The sequence below is a fragment of the Camelus bactrianus genome, chromosome 16 (assembly GCF_048773025.1).
Source record: "Camelus bactrianus isolate YW-2024 breed Bactrian camel chromosome 16, ASM4877302v1, whole genome shotgun sequence".
Taxonomy (NCBI): Eukaryota; Metazoa; Chordata; class Mammalia; order Artiodactyla; family Camelidae; genus Camelus; species Camelus bactrianus.
In genome coordinates this window covers 37,195,666-37,209,637 of record NC_133554.1, presented here as the reverse complement: position 1 = coordinate 37,209,637, position 13,972 = coordinate 37,195,666, and the positions used below count along the sequence as shown (strand labels likewise).

Genomic DNA, 13,972 nt, shown 5'->3' with positions numbered 1-13,972 from the left:
CTGGGCATACAGAATCCAAGGGCAAATTGCCGGGTGAAAACCCCAGCTCCATCACCTCCAAACTGCGTGAGTTGAAGCCAGCTACTTCATCTCCCTGTGGCTCAGTTTTCACCAGCTATCAAATGGATCTAACACTACTACTCCCTTCAAAAAAGTCATTAAAAGGACTGAATAACGTATTATTTTAAAGGATTCAGAATAATGTCTGATATATAGTAGCCACACAGATATGCCAGTAAGACCTAAACTTTTTCATCTTCTGCTGTAAATGATACTGAGACTGATTCAAACCTCCCTACGGTCATTCATATACATCAACGAGAAAGGCAGTTATTTCTCTCTTACCGTTTGTACTAATGCACACGGCTTGATCCCGCTGCAGAGAGTCATATCCATTCTGTTTTTCTGCACACACGCCTATACTGTCTCTTCTGTCTGGTTGTCCCACAGTTTCAACTCTGTCCGTAAAGTAGAAAGGTCATTTAATCTCTTCTCTGTTTTTAGCATGATATCTAACAGTTAAGAAGCTTAAAAAGAGCAATCTCATCACAGCTGCTCTTAAGAATGGCTAACACTGACTCAGCACTTCCTAAATTCGGGATACTGTTCTAAAACTTTACATCTACTTATCTGTCTAGTTATGAATCATCTCATTCAATTCACATAGCAACCCATGAGGTAGGGGCTATTGTTTTCATACCCATTTTACACAGGAGGAAACTGAGGCACAAAGGAAAAACAAAACAAAGAAAAGGCAAAATAAACTGAAGCTGAGCACCTGGCTGAGTGGAACTAGGAAGGAACTCAGGCCCTCTGACAGCAGAGTCCGTGTCAACTGTTCACAGCAATGACAGCGCATTATTATTTTATGTTCTGGCCCCAACATGTAGAAAACTTGTCACATTTGCCATTATAATGAATGTGACCAATGGTGCCATCACCTAAACCTTCAATATGAGAGTCTATGCAATGATTAGATTCCTGTTTGTCAAGAATTTAAAAACAGATATTATCCTCTTTTTAAAAAAGAGATTATGGATGTATTTTGGTTGAAGTTCATATGTAGAAAGTTTAAGCATTTCCTTTCATGTTTTAGTCTCAATACATCATCAGGTACTCCAGAAATAGGAAACTTAGATATAGAGGTCAATCTATATCCCTATTACCAAGGTCATCTTTCCCTCCATTCTAGAAAGCCAGACAGAAGAACAAAAATCAGCAAGGACAGAAAAAGAAAAATTAGCAAGGAGCAGCATGTAGCTTCACCAAGGAAAGATGTGATTATTTACACTCAACGTGGCCTCAAAATGTCTTCTGTAGTAAAAGGGCAAAAGCTGCAGGTTCCTAATAAACACGTGGATGGGTTTTTTAAGTCATTTCACTTCGAACTCAGCAATATAAAGAAGTATGGGTGTGGGATTAAGAGGTACAGACAATTATGTACAGAATAAGCTACAAGGATATATTGTGCAACACGAGGAATCTAGTCAATATTTTATAATAACTATAAATGGAGTGTAATCTTTAGAAATTGTGAATCACTATATAGTACACCTATATATTACTATATAGTATAGTAATTCATATACTATTGTAGTCTATCCTTCAATTAAAAAAATAAAGTAAAAAAAAACAATAAATGATATTCATAGACAAGAGAAGAAAAAAAGATTAAGCATAGGGAGGAGGTGACATCAGCCACAAAACAGAACAGTAAGTCCCAGGACACGTTCTACCACAGAAATACCATTTTTAAAATGTTATACAGACCAAAATACCTTTATGAGATTTCCAGAATCCAGTTTAAAAATTCCAAAGGGAAAAAAAAAAGTTCCAAAGGGACACAAAGCTAAAAACAGCTGCACTGAAACAAATGAGCAGAGTCATTTCACTTTCCCCATGTCAGCCCCTGTCCCAGGCTACCGCAGCTAAACGCCAGGCAAGAACGCCCCAGCTCCTGACTTCTCCTTCTGGAAGGAGACACAGGAGCGGAGTGTGCAGCAAGCATTCCAGCTCTCTGGAGGGCCGCCCGAAGGACTGGTTTCTGTCATGCCTCATTTGGAGCTCTGATGGACCTGGCACTGTATGGCTGCCTGAGTGCTGCTTAGACCAAAGAAGAGTGAGGGGCAGCATCCTGCAGCCGGTGCAGCTCGGCACGGAAGAGAGAGAGAAGAGGAAAACGTGTTCTGGTGTGCCGGCTCTTCATAGGGCTGCTCATCTGTCTCACTTGATGCAGAGCCAACATACTCTGGCCCCTGAGAACGACAGAGCAAGGCAGCTTGCGGCTGTAGTACCGGAGAATGTGCAGTGCCACAAACAGACAGCAGAGGGCGCAAGAGATCACAAGCTCTTGAAAAATCAGCGAGGCTCTCAGAAATTGTACACACAAGCCCAGGAAGGTCACATTCCTCTCCAGAACAGTTCAGAGTCCCCCGCCCAGCATGCCATCTTTAGCTGAGCTCATCTGTGAGGATCTTATTCTCTATGAAGCTAGGCTATAAAGACTGGGAGAGGTGGCAGGTTTTTGGGGTTTTTTTTTCATATTTGCAGATTCCAACACAAAATTATGAAACTTAAAAAATAGGCAAATTTGGCCCAGAGAAAAAATAGAAAAGATCTTCATTAAAGTATCCTAATGAAATGGAGATATGTATATGAATCATCTGACAAACAATTCAAATAAACCATCATAAAGATGCTCTCCAGGCTTAAGAAAAGGAGGCATGAAAAAACAAGTTTCTTCTGTAGAGCACAGGGAACTATATTCAATAACTTATAATAATCTTTAATGAAAATGAATATACGTATATATATGCATGACTGGGACACTGTGCTGTACACCAGAAATTGACACATTGTAGCTGACTGTACTTCAATTTAAAAAAAAAGAAAGAAAAGGAAGCGTGAACAAAATTAGAATACCAACAACGAAAGTTTTTTAAATAACTAAAAGAAATTTTGGAACTCAAGAGTATAATAAATGAATTGAAAAATTCATGAGAGGGATTCAGTATCACACTTAATGAAGCAGAAGAAAGAAACATCAAACTTGAAACTCAATTGTTCAAAATAACCCAATTAGAAGAACAAAAAAATTTTAAAGAGTGAAAAGAGTCTAAAAGACTTACAGAAGAAGAGATCACGGGTTTAAAGAAATAATGGGTGAAATTTTCCCAAAATGGGGGATGGAAATGGACATTCAGATTCAAGAAACTCCAAACAGGATGAACCCAAAAAATCACACTGAAACACATTATAATTAAATTGTCAAAAGTCAGAGACTCTTCACAAATGCCAGTATCGTAAAAGTTAAAAGATACAGAGAAAAGGTATCAGATTAAGAGAGACTAAGAGACACAGGAACTGAATATAACACATAAACTAAGATTTTTTTTTCTGTAAAGAACATTAATTGGAACAACTAAATCTGATAAGGTCTGTAGGTTAGATAATAGTACATTAATGCTAATTTTCTGATTTTGAAAATCTGTTTTTATGAAATGCTCACTGAAAATTATTTGGAAAAAAAAAAAAGAAAATGATGAAACAAAAATAGTACTGGGAAATCTGTGTGAAGAGTATTTGGAAATTCTTTGTACTATTCTTGCAATTCTTCCCTAAGTCTGAAATTATGTTTATAAAGATTTTAAAAACACACAAAATACTTTAAGGATAAATATACATATATATAGAGACAGAGACAGAGAGACATGGGAAACACAAGATAACCTGAATTTTAACTTTCATATTCCTAATATTTTGTTTCTCTAAAAAGTAAAAACATGCTAATAGTATTAATTCTACATGGAGGACAGCAGTTACTTCCTTCACTGTTGTGTAATGAAGAATTTGGTTTGCCTTGATCCTGGGAGGTAACCTCTAAACCAGGAGTGTCTCTGTTACTCATGCTGGGCCCCTCAGGGCACACCAGATAGTTTACGCTCATGAGGTGCTCATGGTGGGCCCCTAGATAGCTTATGCTAACAAGATGACTCAGTACGAGAGCAGGCTGCCCCAGAAAGAACAGTCATGTGACCAGAGGGTTGAGGCTTTCAGCCCAGTCTCCTAGGAGGGTCTGGGAGGTGTGCATTGAGTCAGATGGGGATGAGTTAATCAGCCATGTCTCCATAATAAAATCTCAATAAAAACTCTGGACACCAAAGCTTGAGTGAGCATTCCCGGTTTGCAATACTCCTGAGTACTGCCCTGCCAAAAGGCCGTGCATCCCTGAGACGCACACTTTGAGTCTGGAATCCTTCTAGACCTCGCCCTACGAGTCCCTCCCTTTGGCAGGTTCTGATTTGTATCCTTTTGCTATAGTGAAACTGTAATCATTAGTGATGTGTTTTCCTAAGTTCTGTGACTCATCCTAGCAAATTATAAAACCTGAGGGTGGGTCATGGGAACCCCAGAATTTGCAGCCATCTATGCAGTTAGAAGTGAGGGTGGGCCTTGGGGACCCCAGGAACTTGCAGCTGGTATCTGAAATGAGGGCAGTCTTTTGCAGCACTCTACTCTTGACCTTGAGTTTGACCAGCTCATTGCTAGTATACATTTTTGTCCATAATTAAACTTTGTACATGAATAATTAATTCAAATAAAATTTCTTGAAATTAACTAAAAGTTAAAACTCAAGGAGTAAGAAAAAAAAATCCTGGGGTGAAGGAAAAAAACTCCTTATTTGAATAAATCACAAAATTGTTCCTAAAAGCAGCCTGCATGAAAACAGCATTGAATAAAGAATATATATGTATAACTGAATCACTTTGCTGTACACCAGAAACTAATACAACACTGTAAATCAACTACACTTCAATTAAAAAAAATGTACAGTAATCAAAACAGTATGGTACTCCCACAAAAACAGACACATAGATCAATGGAACAGGATAGAAAGCCCAGAAATAAACCCATGTACTTATGGTCAATTAATCTACAACAAAGCAGTCAAAAATTTACAGTGGAAAAAAGCCAATCTCTTCAATTAAGTGGTGCTGGGAAAACTGGATGGCTACATGTAAAAGAATGAAATAAGAACAATCTCTATAACACCATACACAAAAATAAGCACAAAATGGATTAAAGACTTAAATATAAGACCAGATACTATAAAACTCCTAGAGGAAAACACGGGCAGAGTACTCTTTGACATAAATCACAGCAGTATTTTTTTTGGATCTGCCATGATTTACTGCCTAGTTGTGTCTTAGGAAGCCTTGACACCTAATTTGGAATTTGAGTTTTCTGTCTTTCTTAGTTTCGTTGAAAAAGCACTCACCCCCCACAACCTTATTTCTTCAAAAAGTTTACAGAGGTGGAAAAATTCAGGACCAAAGTGCATCTACTGGTTCCCCATGTTCCCATCTCTCTTTTGAACTGACTCTAATCAAGCTTTCACCTCCACAGCTCCCCTGGAACTTCATGTCAGGGTCACCAATCAACGTCCACGCGGCAAACCCAAAGGTCAACTCTCAGTCCTTTTCTCACCTGTTGGGTCAGCAGCATTGGACACAAGTGATCACTACCTCCTCTTAGAAACACTCCCTTTGCTTGGCTTCCAGAACACCGCGGTCTCCCAGTTCTCCTGTCCACCTCACATGCTGCTCATCCACAGAATCCCCTGATGGTACTTTCTTTCCTCCCCAAATGCTGAATGTTAGGAGTTCTCCAATGCTGTCTACCTACACCCATTCCCGGGCTGATCTCATCCAGTCTCATACTCATCTGTATGCCAAAAACCCTCAAATTAATTATCTCCAGGCTGACCCTCTCCGCTGAACTCCAGATTTGTATCTCCGACTGTCTACTCCACATCTTCACTTACACATCTGGTGAGGAACTCAAATTAATTTGTGGAAGAACTGATATTCACCCAGAAATATGCTCCTGGTAAGACCTTACCCACCTCAGTAAATGACACTTCTACCCTAAGTTACTCAGTCCAAAAATTCAACTTTCTCAATACCCCACAACGAACCCTTCAGTAAATCCCATAAGTTCCTCTTTCAAAATAAATCCAGATTCTGACCACTTATCATTGCCTCCATTGCTCCGTCCTGGTGCAAGCCAACATTAGCTGTCAGGAATACTAATACTGGAATGCTGAATACAGTTTCTCCTTGTTTCTGGCCATACTTTGGCTCCTCCTCTCCAGCCTCCTAACTGGTCCTCTCCCTGCCTTACCTGTACGGCGCTACACACTATTTCCCACCCAGCAGCCAAAATGACTTGTAAAACAAATGTCAGATTACGTCATTCACTCGCTCCATACCCTCCAACGGCCTCCAATCTCACTCCAAGTTCCAGCAGAGTCCTGCAGGGCTAGACTGTCAGGATTTGAATCTTAGCACATCACTATTAACAATCTCTACAAGTTGCTTACTCTTTCTACATCTCAATTTCCTCCTCTATAAACTGTGTCTACCTCATGAGGTTGTAATGAGGATTTATAGGCGTCAACTCATTTAAGTGCTTACGAACTAATACGCAGTGGGGCTCAACAAAGGTTAGCTGGCTTTTCCTATTTTGTATAAGTCTAGCTTGACTCATGAATTCATGAAGAGAAATGCAGAGCGTGACCCCCAAGACTATGAAACATAAATCTGACTTGGTTTTACCTGGTGAAGACTTTTGTTGCGAAAAAAAAAAAAGAAGAAAAAGATCTCTGTATGTCCTCCTTGCAAATGGGCACAAGTGAGCTCTGAGGGGGCAATTCTTTGAAGAATTAAAGAAGAAATATACACAGCCTGTCCACAACAAGATCCTACTTTTCTGGGGTTCTCTCTGACTCTACGCCTGTCTCTGTTAGCCCCGTTCAGACTCATTACTTGCTATTCTTTGTCACTTTTCTCCTCCATCTCTAAAAACAAACCAAAAGCTACACTATAGAATCTTAAAGGAGATCTACTTACAAACCAGCTGTCTTACCTCACCCAAGTCTGTAATAAAGGGTCTGTGGGGGAAAACGTCTGTCTGACAACATTGTCCCACGCCTGTAATAAGAGCCAAGCTTCAACCTGAAAGGACTACAGAGAGGCGAGTGGCAAATACAAAGCTCCCGCCAAGCTGTACTCTCCCTGGGACAGCACAATCTGTCTCAATATAAGGAGAAACGGATAAGGTTTCAAAGACCCTAGTCACAAACAAATTAACTTCTTAACCCTAGCTGAGACTATGCCCTGGTGGGATTTTTGAGAAAAGATCAAGTTAGACTGAGTTTGTTTTTTTAAAATATGAGAAGCTAGTAATTGGTATGGAAGATACAGCTGGTAATGATGGAGACCAATTGTGTGTAGGAAAGAAAGATCTCCTCAAGCTTACATTCACTCAATGTGAATGCTTCACCAAGAGCAAGCATTAAACTTAATTCACATATTCCAAGAACCCCTCTAACAGCTACCAACCATGGCACGTCTAAGATAAAGCCCCCAAATTCTTGGATACTTCTCTCATCAAGAAGTAGGGTGTATGTCCCTCCCTGGGATCTGGACTCTGACTGGTTGAGCAACAGAATATGGTAGAAATGACACAATGTCAGTTTCCAGGCTTAGACTTTAAGAAATTGGAGCTTCCACTTCCTATCTCTTGGGATGCTCATTCTTGGAACCCGGCCACCATGCTGTGAGGGGTACCAAGGACCAGAATCAACCTGCCAGTTGTGCGAGTGAGTCATCTTGGAAACAGACCCACCACCCCTAGTCAAACTTCCCCAGTAACACCACATAAGCAGAGATGAGCTGCCCTCGCCAGTCTCTGCAAACGGCAGCTTCCTGAGCTAAATAAATGACCGAGGTTGTTTAAAGCCTGTGAGTTTGGGGACGGTTTGCTACCCAACAACAGGTAACTGGAACATTACTTTTTTATATTCTTGGGAGGAAAAAGTTAGTGATATCAAATAGCTAGCCTACTGCCCCGTGGTTTCCCGCCTCATGTTACTTGGGAAAGGCAGGGCAGCACGGTGCTTAAGAGCGCAGACTGCAGGGCTAGATGGCCGGGGTCTGAATACCAACACGCCAGCGACTCTCTCTGCGCTTTGGTTTCCTCATGTGCAGAAGGCAGGCAGCACCCTCTTAGGCTGCCAGGATTAAGGAAGGCTGTTAGAAGGGAAGCTGTTTTAAAGAAAGGAGGTGGCAGAGAAGAGAAGGTAAAGATATGGTTTAAAAAACAGTAAGATCGGGAAATCTCAGAAGCAAGGAAAGGGGAGGAAGGCAGGAATGTTCAGACATGAAAGCAGGGAGAGGGAGGCCCGGAGTGGGAGGCTGCTATCAGACCTGGGCACCACACGAGACTGGGCTCAGAGACTATTAAGAGCCAGCCAGTAACAGGCTTCTCTGGCGTCAGCAGCTCTAAGCATTCCAGAAACTTCAGCAGAGATAGACTGGGCTGAGCAACAGGCAGGAGTATAATCTCCCTTGTGACTAGGAGGCCCTCAAATACCCTCAAAAAGCTGAATAAAGTTTACCTTTAATCAAGTGGACCCATCTGCCCCTGCCTCGTGCATGAAGGTGTCCCCCCACCACCAGTCACACCTTAGCTGCTGATGTCTGAAATTCCTTTATACAAGGAAGAAAACATTTTCATTCCACATTCAAAGGAAAAATGACAAAAATGCAAAGGTCTGGCTGAGACAATACTGAGCTTAACCAAGTTTCAGTTAATCACCCTGCCAAGTGGGGCCCCGTCAGGCATTTCTGGAGGAGGAGGGAGGAACTAATGGTTTATTCAGGCCGACTAAGTGTCAGGCCACAGTCCACAGATAGTACGTGGATGTAAATCAACTTGTGTAATTTCCAATGTCGTAATCAATAAACAGCTACTGAGTGACTCAAGAAGCAAGCCTAAGTCAGTCATCTATCAGACCCTGTGTTCACAGAGGAAGAATTAAAAGTAGAGGAGCATCAGTTCACCATCACTGGTGCATAAAAGTCACAGAAGAGGGAAAAGGAAAAGGGCTGAGGATACAGCAGCAGAGAAAGCGTCCATTTCCACATTAACTACAGTCACGTTACCTCCCCCAGGAAAATGACAAACAAGAAGCAGTATGGTTGACGCAACGTTGTAAACTGACTATACTTCAATTTAAAAATTAAAGCCAAATTAAAAAAAATAAAAGCAATATAGACCCTGTGATTAAAATCCCTGGAGAGAGACTGCCTGGGTTTTAAATCCTAGCTTTACCATTTACTAAATATGTGACACTGGGTAAATGACTTCACTTCTCTGTGCCTCCGTATCCTCATCCCTAAAATGGGTAACTACACCTATTTCATTGGGTTACTGTGATACTCAAGTGAGTTAAGTAAGGAAAGTGCATTTTAGGACGTTACCTGGCACAAAGCACATGCAATTCAAACATTAACTGCAATTAACAGTAAACACAATTTAAACATTAACTGCAATTATTATTACTATGATTACTATTCTTATTATGGTGTGATATCTGGCCTGAATCTATTAACTCAAGAAGCCCTATTGTGACGCAGAAGCACCCTGTTCTCAGGAGATGCACTAATGGGAGTATTTCTATAAACAAGAGACAGAAGCAGGGAAGGGGTGCCTTCGCACAGAAAACTCTTGACTACCCGGGGAATAATTAAGTAAACATTAGGTACTAGACTCCTTATTTCTCTCTATTTGTTGATATTTTTCTGGCTATTAAGTCATTCTTTCTTCATTACGTAAGGGGTGGGAGGAGGTGTTAAAAATGAGACAGAGAGTAAACTAGTGCCTTCTGACCATGCTGACAGTTCACATGACTTGGCTGGTGGAGAACATGGCAACATGAGCTCAGAAAAAACTTCCAGATACTCTCCATGCCTTACACGATAAGGACCTGAGAACAAGAGGAACATGGAGCAAGCATTCACAATAAAATCCCATGATCTCACGACTTAAAAATCAGAGGAGAGTTTGCTCCGCTGAGGTGAGAATGGCAAGCTTTACTTTTCCAAATCAAAACTGGGCTTTCGTTTCTAGGAAGAGCTATTCAGTGATACAACCATAGATAGAGAATACATCTCAGACAACATGAAAACAAAAACAAAAACAAAAAAAAGGAAAATTTTCTAATAGTTAACAGAAAGATAACTGGTGGTAGGGGAGGCTTGCTTTCAGTTTTATTTTAGAGAGAATTATATATGCACATATAGTATGTTTACACTGATAGGATATTTCTCATTGACACCTGGTCTACTGAGTCACCAAGAAAAAAAAAAAACTAGGGGGAGGGGGGAACGCTGAATTTTTAAGATTGACTTCCGACCGGTATTCTATTTACCAAGAAGAAGACCTAAACATAGTGAGTACATACTAGGTACCAGGCAGAGGCGAAGCATTTTATACACATTTCTCAGTCCATGCTCATAATAACACTATGAATACATATGAGAAAAGTGAAGCCAACAGAAATAAGGCAATCTCCCCAAGGTAACACTGCCCAGAAATGATGGAATAAACTGAGGACTGCTTGGATCCGAGGCTCACGTACGCTCTGTGCACTTCACTATACTGCCTCAGGCGTGACAGACTGATCTGTTAATATGCACTTGCCTGAATGTTAACGTCTGCCCACAGAAGTACGTTGGGGCGCTGGAGTAGAGAACACCGGAGGATTCGGAGTCATTCCGGAGCGCTATATTTCTCCGACTGCTCAGACTGTACCCCTCAAAGCCAGCTGTCCACTCTTTTTAAAAAGTAAGGATATTGAAAATTGTTAGACACTTTTGGTGGAATACCTTCAATACAGACACATTAAAATAAAACTTGGATGTCAAATACGCTACACTTAGGGGTCATGAGCAAGTTCAATAAAGGAAAATATTCAGTGACAGAGTGTCATGGTTAATCCTACAAATCACAAAGATTTTAGTCTCTTCCTGCACATGTTTGGCAAGGAAGATCAAAGAAGGGTTACCTCCTACCTAATAAAATCACATTGGAGCTGACTCCAACCTGATTAAGTACTAAGTAACAAGTGAGTCTAAATCTTTTTAAAAATATAGGAGAGATCAATTTCCAATCATAAGGCTTTTTTTTTTTAAAAAAAGCCTCTACTAAGAGAAGAGGGGACAAATAAAAGCTTCGACCAAGATATATATTGCAAGTTTCGGTCAAATATTGCAGTCTTCTAGCGCAATACTTATAATCTTTTTGGTTTTAGGGAATGCTTATAATCAATCCTTATAATCCTCTCTGGCATCATTTTGGGACTCTTGAGCTAAGAACTGATGCAAATGTCTCAGAATTAACACAAAGTAATCTGAGCAGGACGTGAAAGACACATTTCATGTTATTCTCATCAATTCACGGTTGATCCTTAGGAAAAAGGGCTGTCCAGGTGCTGCCTATAGCGCAGAATACAAGTGTTCTTATACAGGTAAGCTTCAGGAGTGCGAAGGCAACAGCGTACCGTGAGGCACCAGCGTGGAGTGACCTGTCTGGGGGACGCTCCAAGGACTCCACTCCTGCCGGCCGTCTCCTCGGGCGCAGACTCTGAACTGGTAATCCACGTTGGGGTCTATGTGCAACACTATGAACTCAGTTTCGGAGCCCACATACACGTCCTCAAAATGATTTGAAGTACATTTACGGAACTGGAGCCTGTAATCTTGGGCTGTAAAGTCGTCATCTACCTAAGGAGAAAGGCTTTATGTTAGGTAAAAGTCGGAGAGTAACTTCCCTCAACATCACTACTTAAGGACTTTGAATGGGGGCATGTGCGGCCAAGCGTACAGGCGCATGTGCTGCGTACGGGCTGTACTCAGGAAGGTCATAGGAAATACGCCACCATTACTACCCTTCTTTTCCTAATTGAGCCATGTGTTTTATAATCCCAGTCTGAAAAGAAAATGTCTATCTCCTTTGAAGAAATGGCATGTTTTCTATACAATTATGCCAAAGATAAGACATTCAAAATTCAAACACAAGTATCCCACAGCTACATCATTCATACAACCGAGAGAGTTTATTAACATCTATAACATACAAAGGACGCCTAAAAATTAATAGAAGATGGTGGGGTGGAGGGATAATTTGGGAATTTGGGATTTGCAGACACTAACTACTATATGTAAAATACATAAACAACAAGGTCTTACTGGATAGCACAGGGAACTGTATTCAGTATCTTGTTATAGCCTATGATGAAAAAGAATATAAAAAGGAATATATATATATATATATATATATGTATAACTGAACTACTACGTTGTACACCAGAAATTAACACATTGTAAACTGACTACACTTCAATTAAAAAGTAAAAAAGAAAAAATTAATAAAAGACAAACCACCCAATAGGAAAGTGGGCAGACACGAATAAGCATTCTATAGAATAAGAAACACAGGCAGCCAAAAATAAATGAAATTATTCAACTTAATTTATGGGATGGAAAATGCAATTTAAAAATAAAACCACAACAAGATACTATATCGACAAAAACAAATTCTGACAATGCCAACAAGCATTGGTCAGGATGCAGAGTAAGAGGAACTCTCACACTGCTGGGAGAAGGTGCTCTGGTACGATCACTCTGGGAAGTGTTTGGTATTTCCCAGCAGAGTATAGATCCAATACTCTTAGGACTTCATAATTTCATAGCTAGGTATATACTTTATTTTTTATTTTTATTTTTTATTTACTTTTTTATTTTGGGGGGAGGTAATTAGGTTTTTATTTATTTATCTTTAATGGAGGTACCGGGAATTGAACCCAGGACCTCATGCATGCTAGGCATGCACTCTGCCACTGAGCTGTATGCTCCCCTAGGTACATACTTTAGAAAAAAAATCTTAAATGTGTATACAAGGAAACATGAATAATGATGCTTATAGCGAAAAGACAACAACAACAACAACAACAAAAAACCTGAAAACTGTAGGTCCACTGGTAGGCAAAAGAATGAAAATGGAATAAGTCTTCAAAAGCATCTCTACTTCTTTCTTCTATACCAAGGCTGCGTTTTTTAAAAATCCCATTTATCCCATTTAAGAAAATAGCTCCCAGAAGCTGACTATCCACCTGTTAACAATATATCTGTCAAGAGCCAAGACACTAGACTCATTTGGACATGGATTCTATCTAAACTATGGTCACTTACATACATAATACAACTGAATACACAAAATTGTTGGCAATGCTGAGAGTGCAAAAAAAAAATCACACTTTAGGAATTTTAGTTCAGAGGTATCAATTCAGAATTGAACAGAAAAATGTCAGACACACAATATTCACGATGACATTCTGACTTTACTAACACACAGAAATGGGGGCGATCCTTATCTCACCAAGAGTTAAGTTTGGGAAATATGTGGTGAGAAACCACATTCTGACAGAGAGATTTTTATAAGTACCTTCAAAACTGTTTATCTCAAAACTGGAAGCGCTACCTCAGTTCAAGTTCCCCGTGACTAGTTGTAAAGCAAAAGGAAGTTTCATTTATGAAGAGAAGAAGATATTCAAAGGAAATTAATAAAAACATAATCATGTGGGCCCCCAAATCTCAAACCCATCCCGCTGAAGCCACTTCTATGATTCTGAATTGCATACCTTACACCATCGTACGATGATGCCTCCAGGTTTCTCTATCAATTCTTCTATCTGCACCGGTGGGCGAGATGCTACCGTTCCATGCTTGAAAATGTGGTCCTTCACTATGTTAAGAATTGAGTCATCCAACTGAGCAGATAAACAAGGCACATCAACCAGCAAAGGCACTTCTGGTAAGCTGAGGAAACAAAGCTCTTGTGCTTATGAGGCTTTTAATGGAGAGTTAAAAATACAAGGGAGGGGGGAGGAGGGTGAGAAGGGATAAACTGGGAGTTTGAGGTTTGCAGATACTGACTGGTATATATAAAACAGATAAACAGGTTTATACTGTATAGCACAGGGAAATACATTCAATATCTTGTAGTAGCTTACAGTGAAAAGAATATGAAAATGAATATATGTATGTTCATGTATGACTGAAGCAGT

The 13,972-nt window shown here is 40.1% G+C and overlaps 1 protein-coding gene across 1 annotated transcript in view; it reads right to left on the bottom strand.

The window, feature by feature from the left end:
- CRLF3 (cytokine receptor like factor 3) overlaps nucleotides 1–13,972 on the bottom strand; it is a 32,298-nt gene that overhangs the window by 2,131 nt on the left and 16,195 nt on the right. Inside the window, exons 4-7 of the mRNA XM_074343077.1 lie at nucleotides 13,547–13,724; nucleotides 11,408–11,630; nucleotides 10,549–10,681; nucleotides 346–458 (exon numbers count right to left, since the gene is read on the bottom strand). Coding sequence (XP_074199178.1) covers nucleotides 346–458; nucleotides 10,549–10,681; nucleotides 11,408–11,630; nucleotides 13,547–13,724 — 647 coding nt within the window. The remainder of the gene's footprint in view (nucleotides 1–345; nucleotides 459–10,548; nucleotides 10,682–11,407; nucleotides 11,631–13,546; nucleotides 13,725–13,972) is intronic.